General features: G+C 25.6%; 3 protein-coding genes and 1 long non-coding RNA gene across 4 annotated transcripts; 2 read left to right on the top strand and 2 right to left on the bottom strand.

Annotated features, from left to right (window-relative positions):
* Positions 1-897: 897 nt before the first annotated feature.
* Positions 898-5,830, bottom strand: LOC114122982 (rRNA N6-adenosine-methyltransferase ZCCHC4). The gene is made up of 9 exons (XM_027985805.2): positions 5,544-5,830; positions 4,878-5,067; positions 4,161-4,314; positions 3,869-4,066; positions 3,578-3,800; positions 3,400-3,513; positions 3,160-3,317; positions 2,420-2,542; positions 898-1,062 (listed from the first exon to the last, which is right to left on the bottom strand). The coding sequence occupies exons 1-9, from the start codon at positions 5,614-5,616 to the stop codon at positions 973-975; spliced, it is 1,323 nt and encodes a 440-aa protein (XP_027841606.2). The 5' UTR covers positions 5,617-5,830; the 3' UTR covers positions 898-972.
* Positions 5,831-5,938: 108 nt separating this feature from the next.
* Positions 5,939-10,327, top strand: LOC114122978 (leucine-rich repeat and WD repeat-containing protein 1-like). The gene is made up of 6 exons (XM_027985802.2): positions 5,939-6,315; positions 6,443-6,564; positions 7,540-7,736; positions 7,820-8,006; positions 9,675-9,940; positions 10,020-10,327. Exons 1-6 carry the CDS (start codon positions 6,232-6,234, stop codon positions 10,307-10,309), a joined length of 1,146 nt encoding a protein of 381 aa, XP_027841603.1. The 5' UTR covers positions 5,939-6,231; the 3' UTR covers positions 10,310-10,327.
* An 88-nt stretch (positions 10,328-10,415) lies between these two features.
* On the bottom strand, positions 10,416-11,859 carry LOC114122931 (deoxyuridine 5'-triphosphate nucleotidohydrolase). The gene is made up of 4 exons (XM_027985738.2): positions 11,554-11,859; positions 10,947-11,083; positions 10,737-10,882; positions 10,416-10,670 (listed from the first exon to the last, which is right to left on the bottom strand). Exons 1-4 carry the CDS (start codon positions 11,679-11,681, stop codon positions 10,614-10,616), a joined length of 468 nt encoding a protein of 155 aa, XP_027841539.1. The 5' UTR covers positions 11,682-11,859; the 3' UTR covers positions 10,416-10,613.
* A 3,712-nt stretch (positions 11,860-15,571) lies between these two features.
* Positions 15,572-17,668, top strand: LOC126550432 (uncharacterized). Its single transcript, XR_007604516.1, has 4 exons — positions 15,572-15,660; positions 16,737-16,816; positions 17,345-17,432; positions 17,499-17,668. It is a non-coding gene; the product is annotated as an uncharacterized LOC126550432 (long non-coding RNA).
* Positions 17,669-18,076: the final 408 nt, after the last annotated feature.

The raw sequence follows: 18,076 nt of genomic DNA, 5'->3' as shown, positions 1-18,076 counted from the left end.
AGCTTAAATGTGTAAAACTGTTTCAATTCACCCATAATTAAGGTATCTTAGTTATTTTTTCAAAGCTAGAACACAAATTTAAAAGCTGAATACAATCATTACACAATTATTGATCCATCTATTTGTTTCTTTTATAAACTGTTTTTACAAGCTATAAAATGTTTATACATTTGTCAGTAGTTTTCCATTTTTAACTGGATTCAAACAATTTGTTGAGAAAAATGATATACTATCTCTTAAACGATTTTGTGCAGTTGAGTTAAATCAGTTTTCTATAGCTATTATTGCTGCATCAAGTGTGCCAAAATAAGTATCAATTTTAAATTTGAGCTTAAGATTTAGTAGTAGACTAGTCATCACTAGAATTTTCATTAAAATGTTTTCTTTTAGTTCTACTAAGGTTAGGTTAGTTTCAGCCAATTGAGTGAATTCAAAGTCATTGGCATACTTGTAAAACTATTAACTTATTAAACAAGGATTCTTTGATTATTTCTTCAAATATATTTGTAAATCTTATTTGTTTGTTTAAAAATTCTGTATATTATTTATGGTATTCAGCAAATCAATTTCAATGGTCTGAACTCTGAAGTATATGAGTAAGTGGATCGATTAAATTAAATATTTTCTTAAAACATAGTGCAATAAATATCAACCGATGAGGTAATAAAAAATCAATTCAAGCTGATGTTTTAGCTTCAATCTTAAAAGCTACTCCACTTTCTTCACTTATAATAATTATTAATTTATTAGGAAAATGACTATAATTGACAACTGACTAAACCCAACTTATTAAATTAACTATATTATTATATAAAAGATTTTTTAGTATTTACTAGGTATTTTAATTTCAATATATATATTTTTATTAATTGAACATATAATAATTAGTATTCTTAATAAAATATATAGAATTATATTTAATATAAATAAATAAATTGAATATAAATAGTATATGACATATTTATAAATAATTTAATCCATAACATCATATTTATTTAAATACTGATCATTATTTTTTCCTTTGACAATATGTTTTTTGTGTGATCTGTCTTTCATTTTACCCTATAACAAACAAATACACAGTGATAATTATAATTAAAAATATTCTATATTCTATAACTCATTAGGGATTAAATTATCATAAATAGTATGTATATTTATAATTTGTTCAAAAGAAAAAAAATTAAAATTTATTAAAAAACAATCAAGTAAAAGCAAAATATATTTTAGAATTTTCTAATAATATTTATGCTGCCTAGCAAAACACAATCATGATTTAATCAATTTTGATTGAAACGCTGATTTTTTTGTCAATCTGTAAATATCTAATCATTAATGGAACTTCTAGGAAAGATAAAAATTACAATTCAAATAAATATTAAAAAAAAATTAATTTGTGTTAAGGAGTGAAACTTTGGTGGCCAAAGTAATGGATCTTTTGTTCCCATCTATCTTCCCAGGAAATATTCTTCCAGCTAACCTCTTGCAACATTAGAATTATGTGCCGAAGAACTGTCTTGCATAAAAATAGGCTCTATTCTTTTTGTATTAATTAATTGAGAAATTATTAGTCACACATGTTCTTCTTATAAATCTCTATATTTTTTTTTCATTATTTTCAATAAAAAGGATCCAATAATCCTCTTGTTCTAAAATCCACCCCAATTATTTCATTTTTCTACATTTTTATGAAATTCTATGGTCTTATGAGTTTTTGTAAAATTAATGATAAATCCAGTATCTAGTAGTATGTCTATTTCTTGTAAAAGTAGTCATCGGTAAAAATTTATTTATTTACATATATTGGATCCTATAATGGCTAATTCTATGCATTGCCCATTCACAAAATTGTCAACGTCTTTTTTCGTCACCTGCATGAAACTATTGAACAAATTTTGTTTAGTATGCTCTTATTTTATTTTTTTTGGATAATTTGTTTACTCCAGCCTCTTTGCACCAATGATGTACAGATACTTACAGATTGCTATAAAAATTAGCATTTCAATCAAGATTGATTAAATCAAGCAATTCGCGTTTTGCTAAGCAATACAAACATTATTCTTATTTCAAAAACATAATTTGCTCAAGTTTAGTAATTAATATTTATATATATATTATTTTTCTTTTTTGAATTGTTTTAAAAAATATGAACATTAAAATGGTTATTTTGAAAATTTGAAAAAATAAATTACATAAAAATTTAAAAAAAAAAATTGAACCTTATGCCATTTAATCAGATATTTCTTACTGATTACAGTAAAAACGATCCACAATTTAAGTATATTGATTTTCCAAAGAGATACTAAGGGTGATACAGAACTTTTGGGACATTTGTATAAACTACATAACAAAGTAAATTTACCATTGTCCATTTGTAAACACAAACACACTTTTAAATAATTAAAACAATTATACTAACCTTAATTGGAAATCTCTTACAAGCGTGTTCTATTAGGCAGCATTTGTTACATTCTTTACAATGTTTCCATGTTCTTTTTACACATCGCTTACATAAATTACAGTGTATGTATTTACGACCATTCTAAAAAATTAAATATTTAATAAAAGTACTAGGTTTAAAAAATATATAGATATAGATAGTATACATTAAATTAATAAAAAAAAAAAAATGATAATATCTAAGTTAATCAATTTAATCTTTCCTAGAAACAGTATTCACACTGTTTTATTATTTTTTCACAATAGAAAACCAATGGAAGCAAATAAGAATTTTTTCTATGACTAGCGTTCTTTCTATAACTAGTAGATAATCCAAATTATTCATTTGTAAAAATTTATTTATATTGGTTTTTTAATTAATATTAGTCACATTGATATCTAGAAACTAAAAATCCTGACAGAAATTTTTCTTTTATATATTGTAAAAATACTTTCTATGCATATGATTTCTTAACTTAAACACTTTTGAAATGTATTATTAAGGTAATGGAAACTTAATAAATTATGAACATAGGGTTACTTGAAATTTTTTTTACTTAAAAAAATATCCACAGTAAAAAACATTCTATTATTCTATTATTAATTATTTTTTTAATTATGTACTATAACAGTATTCAATAATTTAAATATATAATGATAAATGAGTACTAATATAAATTATAAATTAAACTTTTTTAATATTCATAAAAATAAATTTACCTTTGATGTACAGCTATTGCATTTGTAACAGTGTACATTTTCTGAGCAAACCCAACGATTACATTCATCACAAAATCTATAATTTTCCTCAACAGGTAAAGATATCTTGCTTTGATCTACATTAGTAAATATTCTAATTGGAGATCCATTACTTCTCCCTAAATATAAAATAAAATAAATGTATTTTAGACATTTTAGTATTTAGAGAAAAAAAACAATGTAACACTGAAAATTACAAACCAGAACTATTAAACTTTTTATGATTTATGTAGTCAATTTTATAATCTATCATTGACATCCCAGGTAAACAGTTGACTACAAAACGTTCCATAAAATAAGGTAAAACCAGAAACTCTGAAAATTAATTTACCTATTTAATATCAATTTTAAGTTAATGGGAAAGATGAAATAAACTTACTAGATAATATGCTCTTGTTGTTTTTTTTCCTAATTTGATCAAATTTTTCTAATGTATATGCTAATGGTTCAAGTCTGCCGCCAAATGGAGGGTCAATGAATACAGCTGTAGAATCACCTTGGGTCAAAATATCTTCCAACACAAATTCCGTATCACATTCTTCTAGTACATGGCAATTATACATGTTAAACCATCTGAAATGGTTAGTGTCATAAAATTGCAACTGAAAGAAATATAAATATCAATTTTTACCGTCAAGTCATATAACAATAAAAACATAATTTCACATACATATCTATGATCAATGTCAAGTAAAACGCTATTCATCTCAGGTACATCACATAATATTCTTTCATGTATAGTGGGAGCACCGATACAAATAATATTAGTTGTACCAACAGAACGAAACATTTTGATTAACATTTCAATAGTGTTTTCAGTAAAAAAATACTGAGATTCACTTTTTGATTCTTGAAGTGGTCTAAACAACTGAAATAATGTTAACGTATTAAAAATTACAATAATCATTGATAAATTTTATAATATGACTAAAATAAGTTTAAAATTATAATAACATTAGAACCTGTGAAGGGTGAGATAGTTTTAAATCATTTATATTTTCTACTAGCATTTCACAATGGTCTGAATGCAAATCCTGCTGAGTTTTAGAAAATAATTCACCACATTTCTGACAAAAACATCTTTCTTCTGGGGTTAAGTTTTTTATATGATCATATCTGAAATAAATTTAAAACAGTTTGTTTTAAAATTATATACATTTAAGATAAATTATATTAGACTACTTATTTAAAAAGTATGTATACTACATAAAATTTTATTTTCTACCTATATATAATTTTTAAAATGTAGGATCCTCACTATCTTCTTAAAAAATGTTTGTTTCTTACTGATAAATATTTAAATTAAATAAACATACCTTTTTTAGACATAAATACATAATATTATATATTTTTCATTAAACTGATAAATAAAGTTAGTAAAAAAAAAATGTCTTGGTTAAACAACCTAACCCTGGAAACTTCCAATAATCTAAACAACACTGGGTCTGAAGTTATCCGGATTAATTATGTTTTATGTTGCTTACTTTAGACAATAATTCTAGGATGTATTTTTTTTGGTTTGATAAACACTTATAAATAAAATATAGTTTATGAGTTCAAAAATCTATTACTGAATACATAGATAAGAAACATTAATTACTACTAACAACTTTGACATTTAAAAGCATAATTTTATGAATAAAATGTTAAAAATAATTAAATTGGTAAATAATTATCACCTGGATTGTAATTTATATCTCATCATTTTCGTAACAAAGAGATCTCTTTCATATTGCTCCATGAATTTTTGTCCAATTGATTCAATTTGATTTTCCCACACAAAAAAAGAACATTTTTTTCTATCTCTGTGTGCCGAGCAAGAGTAAAACTTTTTATTGTCAGATCCTCGAGAAAACAACAGTGTTGGTCCTTAAAATAAAAATTAAGGAAGTTAATAGGTATAGTGAATCAAAGATAAACTAATTACTAATTATATAACAAAACAAATTGCCGCCTTAAATTAAAAAAAATATCTAGTAGGTATACAAACAGTTTTAAATTCTGTTTATACGTTTGTAAGTATTTAATCAAAAGAAAATTTGGTAGGTATTAAGAGTTAATAGATTATGAGTCAATGATCATAAATATTTGATATCTATTATTAGTAGATATTTAAGTAGGTACCTATAAACATTTTAAATTCTAGATTCAACACAGTTTAAAATGCTTTCAATGATTACATTTTTCCTACCTTTGCATGTGAGCCATACCATACAACAATATCAATTTTTGTGCAGAACAGATATAAATAGTTATAAAATATTTGACAGACTGCTGGAATACACGAAATCTATGATTCTTTCATACCACAATATTAATAAATAAAAATGAATAACAATAATTACCGTGAGAGCAATGAGGATGGGTGTTCAAATTATCCATGTGAACAGCCACTGTTTTTATGTACTCCTCCGTCATCTTTGCGTCGACAAAAGCTGATAGAGAAAATTACGGTTGTATTAATACACTTTGAAGTCAATCAAACGGTATTATTTCGAAAGTATTAGAAGTGCGTCGTTGACATCAAAATATAGTTTTATAATATTATAATATGAAACTAAAATAATAATTTATTAAAGTCTGTGGAGGAGCGTCTGCGGTACAAGTCGACAACACGTGTATGAACGATTATTGCATTAATTTTAATATTGATTACGGTTATCAGCTCTAATTTTTTATCATGAGGCTTATTTTGTTATTTAGTGATAACGATAAAAAGAGTACAAGACGTGAAAATGGAGGGAAATTCTGAATTCACCAAATAATGAAATCAAAAATCTTAAAGATCGTTAAATAGTTTATACTCATATCGATCATTACTGCAATTACTGTTGGTTAATATTATTTTAATAACTATTATATATCTTACAAATATTTGAAACGTTTTAACGGACTACTTAATATACTACTTTTTTAATAATATACTAATCAAAGATATTTGATTAGCGTCCTACTAACCGTCCTGAATTATTCCCAGTAAAAGATACAGTGATCTAACCATTTGCCTATCTGCTTGTTTGCCACCTGTCGATTATGAGTAAATGTGAATTTGTGGTGCACCATTTCCTCAGGTGCCATTCAAAGACCAACAATGATTCAGCAGACGTTTCTACACAGGTAACAACGAATAATAACTAAAAAGTAATAATTATTCGGACTGTTGTTTTATAGCATTGTCCAACAACACATAGGATACAATAATTTTATTGCATACAATGTATAGGTGGTTCATTGTTGGTTTTAGGTGTGGTATGCAGCGTTCGAGCCATCTAGAAAGTCCCACTTGGTGGCCACTTGTGGTGGCAACAAGGTCTGTGTTATCGACGTGAAGACTGGAGTGGTCGAGTTCAGATATACTTATTCTAAGTAAATAGTTTAATTCTTTTATAGTTTTCATTTTCTCTAATATCAATATTAGTTAAATATTAAATATTTTAAGTACATAATATGCCAGGTGATTATACTTGGGCCTGATTCATCCCCATGCTTTACCTTACCATCAAGATGGAAAGAATATATTTCACTTTAGTAGGATATTACGTAGATATACACAGAAGAACTGATTTTTGTTGGGCTATGACGTGTCTCCTGAAATTACTGATCATATCTTTTGTGGACTTTGTTACAATATTGTAGCATAGATCAAACATTTTGTATTATTTTTGATTAATTTTTGAACACTGTTTTATGGGAATCTAGGAAAAGAACGACAATGTAAAAACATCAAATGCAGTTTACTTTAAAATTCAAAATATTAATTAAAGTATGAATATATTAATATTATAAACAAATTGTTAAAATCAAATAAGTATATAATAATAAAAATAAATCATTACAATATTAGTATAAATGTAAAGTTAATTTCAAAAATCATGCTTTCGAATTTCTATAAACCTATATTTATAAATAATTTTATTTATGATGTTTTTTACCTTGTCATTTATTGCTGTGTCGTTTTTAACCTGTCATTTTTTACCGATTACTGTTTTATGGGTTATAAAGATTTTATTCTCAGCTATTTAGTATTTACCCTAAAGAAAATATTATAAAATATTTTTTTCATCTGTCTAGAATCTACAACATTGAATAAGTTAAAGACTCAACTATAGTAATTAATAATTATACACATTACACAGTATAATATATTAATATCAGAAAAAAACATTGATACAACTAAAATTGTTAGTTGTGTTATGATATGTACGTGATTAAAAATACTGGCTTTTTTTACTGTGGCTTTTTACCTATTATTGTCTATATGTTTTAAATTATGATTAAGAATGAGTTTTATATTAGAACACATTTTAGTGGGATATCGTTTCATATCTTATATTTTTATAGAGGATTGTTGTATACATTATCATGGAGTACAGCATGCCCCAGCAACAATATATTGGCCACTGGTGGGACAAATTGTACAATTGTGCTTATAGACTTGAAAACCCATAAAGCATATCTTCACTACTCTTTGCCTCAAGCGAACAAAAAAATATTTATTAGCTCCATTTTATTTCACCCTTCTCAAAATGTATTGTTTTGTGAGTATTTCCTCTTCGATTGCTAATTTCTATTGTATTGTTTTCATTCGTTCAGATTCAGTAATGTGTTTGTCTGTTTTCAGGTGCACTAAACAATGGATATTTATACATACTTGAATTTGAAACTGACAGAAATCGTATTATAAATTTGGAACAACGATGTTCCATTGATCTCCAATGTGAAATATTTGGATTAACATTTTGTGAAATAAATGAATATTTACTTATTGCCACTAATGTTGGTTTAAAAGGATGGGATAACTCTCAGAGGTATTGTATATTCATAATCTATTAAAATATATATTAGTCATGAATGATATACCTAACTAATCACTGATTACTTGTAGGACTGGGACTTAATAGCATTTATTAGGTACATGCTTTGGTGATGCATTTTAACTGTATACATAGACCAGTGGTTAGGAAAAATTTTTAAGTAAAAGTGTAAAACAAATATTTTTACTCCATACATAGTTCATCATTTTTACATTTTATAAATCATGTGACAAAATGGAATTAAAAAAAAAAAAAAAACAGTGCTTGGTATTTAAGTCGAATTAACAATTGAAAGTGGTGAGTTTTTTTTTGTTACTCCTAAATATTCCAATTTCCCATTAATAATAATCGGTGAACTGTCAGGACATCTTTAATATGGAAAATGTTGAGATTTATCATATTATACATTTTTAAGCCAGAATCAAAAATAATGAGTGTTACGTAGTATTAAATAGTTTATATATATATTATGGTGGGAGATTGTCTCACCATACATAACATACCTCCACAACATCAGTCTATAGGCGGTCTTTTCAATAATAATCATGTACTTATCATTTATATAATTTTATGTTTGGACATTTTATTCATACTAATAATATGATCCTACAATTAGAAAGGTATTCTTTTGATTGATTGACATTTTCCTTTTATCTTTTAAGTATTGAATTCAAGTCATGTAAACTGTAAGTATTATAATTATTGGTACGAAAAACAGAATCTGCAGTGTTTGATCAATAGTAATATATATTAAGTAAATTAAAAAAGATAAAATTACTTATTATTTCCATTAATATGGTCAGTATGGATTTTTCATTAATCTTGCATTGTTCTGGTCTCACCCATGTTAGATTACAGAGATTACACTGAAGTTAATAAGTCAATAAATGTAAAAATAAATGTTTTTATTTATTAAATTTAACTGAATGCCAATGGTATTTTAATATTTATATGAAAATTAACTTGTTTTATACTATAATATGTAGCTATTGTGCCTACATAATGGTTGTAATACTGGAATAATTTAATATTATTTCTAAAACGACTGCTAAAAGAAACAGTAATGAATTTTTAGAAGCACATTCGTTTTTATGTTATTAGTACTTTATATAGCCCACGTTATATTATAATCTGATCATAAACTTATTGTATAAATAACGAAAATGATCCTACCAGAATTAAATTTTCAAAGTAATTATATTTAAGTTATTATTTTAACTTTAAGGTATCCTTAATAATATCTATTATAATATTTAATACATATCTTGCAATTGACTGTGTTCCCTATACATTCTACATATAAAACTTAACATAATAAAACCCAATGCTTCATTTACAAAGATTACATTAATTTTTACCACTATATAAACCTTTTAAAATTCATGACACCTTTGTTATAGATATTAATATATTTTAGTTTATTGTCGGTGTTTTAGTTATATTACAAACTCGAGTTATAATTTTTAAAAAGTTGGGCTTAACTATATTTTTCATTATCAAATATTTTTTTAATAATCTATAGTTGTACAATGTACATTTAACCCATTGATCATTATATCAACTTGGCTAATAATTTCTATTTGGATGAAAGCACGTTTATAAGTATTAATTCATAAAACACTAACCATTCACACTTTTTTAATTACTAAAATTTATGTATAGCCAAGATCAAGAACTTCTAGATTTTGAACTACCCAAAAATCCTAATGAACTGTATAGAGATCAAAATGAAAATGTGATTGATTCAATTGAGATAGTTAAGGACAGTTGGATTGCCGTTAAAGTGGCTCTGCACGGAGTTATATACATTTTCAATCTAGATGCTACGCTGTTAAAAAAAAAGAATAACAAGTGTTTAGTAATACCACCTTATATTCTAAAATGGAGTGATACAGACAACTATTTCATGAGCTGTAGTGTTGGTCTTGGTATGTATCTTAAATACTATTAAATTAAATTCTAAACCCATAAACCCTATCTAATGAATATATTATTTATATATTATAGATGGAAAACTCTTAGCCTGTGGAGATGATAAAGGTAGTGTATGGATTTACAACTTGGAGGATATATCGTTCAAATGTTCAACACGTGATTCTAAAATTATTAATGTCAATTCAGTCTTAAAATGGCCCAAACTTCATGACAGTTATTTGAAAAAGAAAAAGAAGTTGGAAGTAGATGTTTATGACATAGTAATAGCTAAATGTGCTGTTCACTATAGTGGCAATTATCTTGTAGCTGTAACTAATAACAATTTTGTTTGCTTGTATAAAAAGTCAACAGTTAAAAAATAAAATGTGATTTTGTACCTATGTTTAATGATATATTATTTCACAATGTATTAGGAAAAATCAATAAATGAAAAATTATAAATAAATATTGTAAATAGAATAAAAATAATTACAAAAAAAAACTTACACCTTTATTCATTAATTTACAGACTTACATCTGGTTTATGTCTAATTTAATTACAAAAACATCTTGTGTTACAAAGCTTCTTAAAAAAAAAAAGGATGAATTATAATTAAGTATCACAATATTTTAATAAAAATTAAAAAAAACAAAAGCATGACAGGATACATTATTCACATGAACATTTTAATTAGTGCCAGTGGATCCAAAACCACCTTCACCTCGATCAGTCTCATCCAATGTCTGAAATAATAAGATAACAAAAATTATTTAACAAATCTTAGCTTAATTAAAATTTGAATAATTTACCTCAAATTCTACTACTTCTGGATAGACTATCTTTTCACAAATAAGTTGTGCAACTCTATCACCTTTATTTACTGTGAAGTCGTTATCTGAATGGTTGTATAATATAACACCAACATTTCCTCTATAGTCGCTGTCAATCACACCCGCTACAACGACAACAACAATGTAAAATATCAACTAAATTCTTAAATTTTAAATTTTAATACATACCACCAACATCGATAAAATTCTTCCAAGCAAGACCAGAACGTGGAGCGACACGGCCATAGGTACCTTGCGGCACTTTAATTTGAATGTCAGTTTTTATAAGTTCTTTGCCATGAGCTTTCACAACGTATGGATAAGCGCTATGAATAAACAAACAAGTTAATAGTTAGTTGTAGATACAATAATAAACAAAATTATTTCATTAGCACTAAAATCTTTAGAAATCATAATAGGTATACACCCTATACATATTAACTCCCCAACCATACTATTGTACGTCTACGTTTTGGTTTACAATTAAAAATTAAGTCGCGACATAGAAGAAGAAAGATAATATAAATCAATATATATAGCCAATTAGGTATTTAAGGAAAGGTAGGTCATTAATAAAATAGCATAAATCTATACATGGGTTAACAAGTTAATTTTTTAGAGAGGCGTTGTCTCTAAATACCTAGTATTATAATATTTAAAACGAACTGTGAAAAAAAGATTATTGTAACTAGTAATAACTAAAAAAACAAATTGTTGAAATTCGATTGGGACTGTAGGAGGATAATCAATACTATTCATTTATTTAAATAATGGCTATTTTTCTCTGTTAGCTTACCTTCTTAAATCGTAACCAGCCGCGTGTTCGCTACCCTTGGTCGGCTCAAAACCGTGTTCGGTGAGTTTGGCGAAACCCAAAACGTTTTCGTCGGTGGTTTTGCGTACTTTCTTCACTGGGCTTGGCATGATGGCGACGGTGGATAAACTTGAACAAATGTTAAGTAAAATAAATGGGAATTTAAAGAAATTTGAGCGTGGGTAGTGTCAATTGACGCGGAAAGAAATCGACGAGCGATCAGCTAATGGCGAATGACAAGTGCAAAATGACAAACACAAACGCGAAGAGCGGCGAGTGGGGTTCGTCTTTATCGTAAAGAATGGGCGATTTGCCGCCAATTTAGAAAACGCGGGAAAAAGCAGCGTTCACAATCTATCAGTGTGACCTCGACCACTAGCCAAACCAAAGACGCGCCAACAGTCATATTTTACATTACACCGGACCTGTGCCCGCGAAATCAGTTTTATAAAATTTAAACTTGTAAACATACAAATAAAGTTATATTTTTTTTTCGTATATTAATGTATTATAAAATAATTATTGAAGAGCGTCATCCCGGGACGACAGAAAGAAAATGAAAAAAATCAAACGATTTAGAAGACCTTGAACGGTTTTCTTACTCAATGTTAACCCTCACTCTGTAAGTTGTATAGTCGACTTGTAGACTGAAGGTAAATTAATTTTTATTTATTTAATTATTTCAACAACATATATCAATCGATTATACAATTCAATTTAAATTAAAAAATTGTTTTAAATTTATAAAACTTACATAATATACTGTTACGTATAAATGTATAATATACTGATTACTGTTGTTCTACAGTATCTTGGTGATAAACCGTAAATGTGCCAAATGTGGTTTCGTATGATTTTTTTTCCATTTAATAATTTGATGCTTTCTATTGAGTTGTTTATTGATCCGATCGCGCCATTCACGGTCTTCCGGGTAGATATCTTTATGGAGTACTTATCAGTTGATACGCTTGAACCAGAGGACTTTCAAAGCTATTTTTAAACATTATAGTTTTTTTTTATACCTATACCTAATAACTTACTTTTAAACTTCAAATGTTTACCTCGACTGGGAGAAAACTATGTTTCCTGTGATGTGTATTAAAAATTATATAAATCAGGCTTATTGTTCCATTATTGCAACAGATTGCCTAATAAAAATGTATGTTAAAAAAAAAAAAAAACGTTTTTATGGTGTATGAAGTTAAAAGTTATTATTTATCAAACATAATGCCATTTTAGTTTGTAGATTTTAATTATAATTTAGAATACCTAACGATATTATTCATGTAGTTTTCAAGTAACAAGGTGAATTTATAAATCCACTTTGCTTCGTACAAGGTTTTTCGTAAGGGCATTAATATTAACGCATTATACGGTTAATGCGTAATTGCATTATACATTACATTATACAAATACAATAAAAATATAGATATAATAAATTTATAAATTTATATGAATTATTAGTATATATTATGTATATTATAATATTAGAATACCTACCTATTGGTCAATATTACCAATGCAAATATTATGTTCGTAATTTTTAAGAATATTCTGTTTTTAGAGTGTTTAAAGAAATTTCTCAGAGCTTGCAATTTGTGTGCGATAATTTGTTTTTTTTTTAACTTTGTTCTACAATTACAATTCATTTATAATCAAATATAGTGAAGTAAGTTTGTTTTTATTTCATGACATTAATTATATAACTGTCTAAAATCTAACTTTACCATTACCGACTAAACAGTATCGGATTTTCAAATATTTTTTTTTTGTTTTTATAAAAAACAAGTATATAATATAATATATATATGTATATATCAGTTTTTAGGGAATCCAGATCCCCTGGACCACCCACGTAAATCCGCCTGTGTGACTAAAAATATACTAATTACTTTCATTATAAACCTGGCATAGTTAGGTACTAATATTATTTTATTTAGAATAATACAATTTTAAGCGTCCAACTGTCCTAGAGAGAAAACAAAACCCAATATTTATACAAAAACATTGTAAGATCTGCAGCACATTAAGATAAGATTAAGGTTAATATAATTTTACTTTGTAGTGTTTCTATATTGAATATTATAAATAATATAATAATATAGTATGATAGTTAAAACCTTAGATCATATACTACTAGTATATGATCTAAGGTTAAAACACTCGTTATATATGCTATCTACAAGCTAATATAGTATTAGGTTATCCCGTACGATTGGTGATTTAAAACTACTAAAAGTATCGACAGTATAGATATCTACCAAATTTGATTATACATTTATACCTGTATATTCTGTATTGGTTTTAGATTAAGATAAAGCTTTTTTCAAAATATATTATTATACTTGTATATATTTTGTAATTTTGTAATTAAGACTTACCTATCTAATCATTTTTCAAGGTTAGGTAGTTAGTCTTTCAGTTTGTGTTTGTATTCGTCAATCGTTTAATATACGTGGTTGAACTGTGATTTAAGTTGAACAATTATGCATGTTATTAAATTATAATTATTTCTTAATTGTTAATGTTTGAAATATGAGTTATTTCATATTTGTATCGAAATATCATTTAAAACGATGTATTATGTGTCATGTACTCTGGTATTCATGTGTGTATCTTTACGTTTTCTTATAAAAACACGTGATATATTACTTAATGAACAAATGTGTATTATAAAATTAAAGACCAAACAATTTATAGGGAATTTTTTTAAAAATAACCTAAATACTAATAGCGCAAAATGAAAACTAATAATTATTGATAAAGTAAAAGACGTATTCAATTTTAAAGTCATGACTATTTTTATTTGTAGAAAATAAATTAATAAATAAATGTATGAACAACTTTTTTTGACTATATTGATAGCTTTAATATTTGTGTGTATGACGCGAATAGCAAATCTAATTTATTATTTACCTCATATAATTTTAACAACTTTAATATTTTTATGTGTTTTATAATAACAAAATATGTTTTAAATTGTATAATTAATAGTTTATCATTTTTTTTTTGCTAAATGAATAAAAAAAGAAAAAATTAAATTTTTTAAAAATTACAATTTATAATAACAAGAGTAATTTATTAATTGTATATTTGTATGGCAACGCTGCGTTTAAAATTATGCGGAATCGTTTTTTATATATTTATAAAATTTGCGGAGTCGTGTATGTATATCAATATAGCTATAAAAATTAACACGATTCCGCAAACTTTGCGGATTCTTTCTCCAACGTTATATACGAGCAATTTTGGGACTTCTCCGTTAAACATTTATGGATCCGCCTCTATGCAACTATATATGTGTTAACTGGAAAATATCTACCAATATAGTATTACCTATTGATATGTACATGTTAGTTAGAATATTTTAATAAATTAATTGGTAATTGGTCAAGAAAAACTAGTCGAAGTAAGTGACCTAGAAAGATACTTGGTTATTTATTTAATTACTTCAAAGTACCTACCTGACTGCTATTTAACGATAACTAATGATTTTTAGCAATAAATGTGTATATTACAATATTAAATATAATATACAATATTACATGGAACCACCTTGTATCAGTATACTCAATTCACTTACGTGACTACGGTTTGCCTATGCAAATACCGTTTCAATAAAACGCAATGAAATATTCACATCTAAAATATCATAAAATGTTATTAATATTGAATAAATAAATACATTATAAAAGTCATATGCAAGTATAATAATAATAATAAATAATTTTTATTATTAATTAATTTTAATAATAATTTGTTCTATGTTTCGATAAATATTCATTGCCATTATGGTATTTTATCATCTCAACAAAAGCAGCATAATTATTTGTTATTAATTAAATTAATATTATTAATATTGAGATAATTGAATAATAAATTGAGATAAAATTATCCTATCAGTTCAGTAATACATTTTTAAAATAAACAGTTTAATTTTGTAATTAAATTTACTACCATATAGTAATATAAAAAAAAAATTTAGTTGTTAGCCTTTTAGACTGCCATCAACTTCATTCAATATTGTAAATAATACTTTAAAAATGTGTCTAATATAACTTTAAAATTATTTTTTTATACATCATGTAGGTAAGTATCTACTTATATATTTTTCAACATAAAAAAAACGGTCAAGTATAGGTAAGTTATAAGTAACTACTTTGCTTAATAGGTATATAAGGTGTCGAGTGTAATTTGTTATTGAGTATAAGTCACTGTAATAATGGGAATATAAATTTAAAGATAAATCGTGGTATACATTGAAATATGTTTCTGAGTGAGGATAGTTTTACTTTTTGGTAATTTGATAGGTTGCAATTATTTTATAGATTATATTATAATATATATTACATGCGAAGCATTTTTTTCTTATAATACTAATTACTTATTTAATTACTAATTACTTTACCTATAACTAGTAGGAAAAAAATATCATTGAACAGATATAAGAACTTAATTGTCAATTAATATAGTAGCACAAAAATAAAAATTGCATACGTCATCACTCATCATAAAATCAATATATTTTCATCGTTGTACGTTTAAAATCTAAATACAATATAATATTTAATACTATTATTTTTTTTTTAAATAATTATTGTATTTTCAATACAACTAATAATTCCATTTTTATTAAATTCATATTATTTTAAAATTATAATTAACACTTTTAAATGATCGTTTTGTATAAAGAATAGAGATAAAATCCTGATAAAATGTACAGATACTTTTAACAAAAACTTATTAAGTGCAAAATAACCCAAAAAATTATCTTTATGAGAAATAAATATCTATGATACTACAATATCCCTACTAAATAATTGAAATAAAATGTGAGTATGTAAAGTTTTAATTAAAGATAATTATGATATAAATGTAAATTGTGTATTTTGATTTAAAGCTTCCTTCAAAACAGTCATTGTGTTTTATGATTTTCATATAAAATCATAATTAACTTAGTACCTAATAATTAATAATTTTTTATTTTTTGTTTTTACTTACTGTGGATTTTTAATAATACGGTATTCCGTATTTTAATATAATATTTGATATTGACATATTGTTAAACATTTGTGAAATAGAAATGGTTCGAAAATACAATTTGGTAGATTGTCAAAACAACGTTATACTACTGTAATACATACTTAACATTTTATACTTTTTAGTTGTTTTATATTGGTAATCAATAATCATCATTCACAAAATATCGTCAAATAAATAAAACGAACTATCGAAAAATGTAAATGTAAGTACTTATTCAATACAACTAATAATAAGTATTTAAAAACTTAAAAAAAACATTTTAAAAGTATTCAATTAAAATATTTAAACGCTTTTAATCACACTATATCATCAAATAGAGATATAAAGTACTAAATAATTGATTATATATTTGTTTTTCTATAAGTGATTTTTGGGCATGCATTGTTGCGTGCAATAATGAAGAGGGCTGATTAAATATTTGAAGGAAGTCTCAGAAAGGGCAAATTTTGAAAATAATAAAATTTTGTATCCACAAGTCAATTATATAGTTGTGTAACTATAGTCTATAGATACATAATATAATATTCTAGTATATACCTAATTTCGTTTTTCAGCCTGCACTAAAAAAAAAAAAATAAGAAAGTTTGAACGTCACTACGATAAACGTATTCATATAAATACGTGTATAATGTATATAATAATTTAATATACATTGATATACATGTAAATTAAACGAGTCTTATAATTTAGTAATTAGGTAGTAGATAATAATATATTATATTATTTATAGATAATAGATGTAACGTGTTGCAGTAGCGACTAGCGGCGCAGCAGTAGAATATGCGGCTCATTCACAAAACGACGAGATGATTGTACGTGTAAGTATACAATATCGAAACGGCGAATAAAAAGAAGTATTATTATTATTATATTCCGAGTTGCAGGGTAATCGCGTACTATATAGTGACATAGTGTTATGTATAGTATTTATATAGTATTATACTTAGGACGTGTGTATAAAATGATATTGGCGCCTTCGAGACCGCGTACATTGTCGTCGGAGATGGAGAGAGGGGCTAAATTTATTTTATAAATATATAATATTATAATAATAATAAACACGTATATTATGTTATACTATTATATTTTGTCGCGCGCGCGAGCATGTGTGTGTGTGTTTTTCTTGTATGTTTGCCGACGTGAAAAATATTTATAAAGAAGGTATATATATGTATACATTGGTACACCACATTCACATACTATATATTATATACAAATATACATAATATGCGTATGAAAGAAATCCATTCATCGTGTATCTATTTAATATTATATACAGAGTGATTCACTAAGTATGCCCCGAATTGCCCACCCCCTTTTTCTTTAGTAATGCGTATTTATTCAAATTTAATGTTTTTAAATTTTGAAGTATTCTTGAAGGCCATATTTTTTTACCGTAATAGGAGTAATCTTTAAAGGTATAAACCTTTGTTCATCATATTAAAACAATCTTTTTAAACAG

Source organism: Aphis gossypii, chromosome 2, assembly GCF_020184175.1.
Source record: "Aphis gossypii isolate Hap1 chromosome 2, ASM2018417v2, whole genome shotgun sequence".
NCBI lineage: Eukaryota > Metazoa > Arthropoda > Insecta > Hemiptera > Aphididae > Aphis > Aphis gossypii.
The sequence above is the reverse complement of the archived record's forward strand: the minus strand, read 5'-3'. Positions and strand labels throughout refer to the sequence as shown.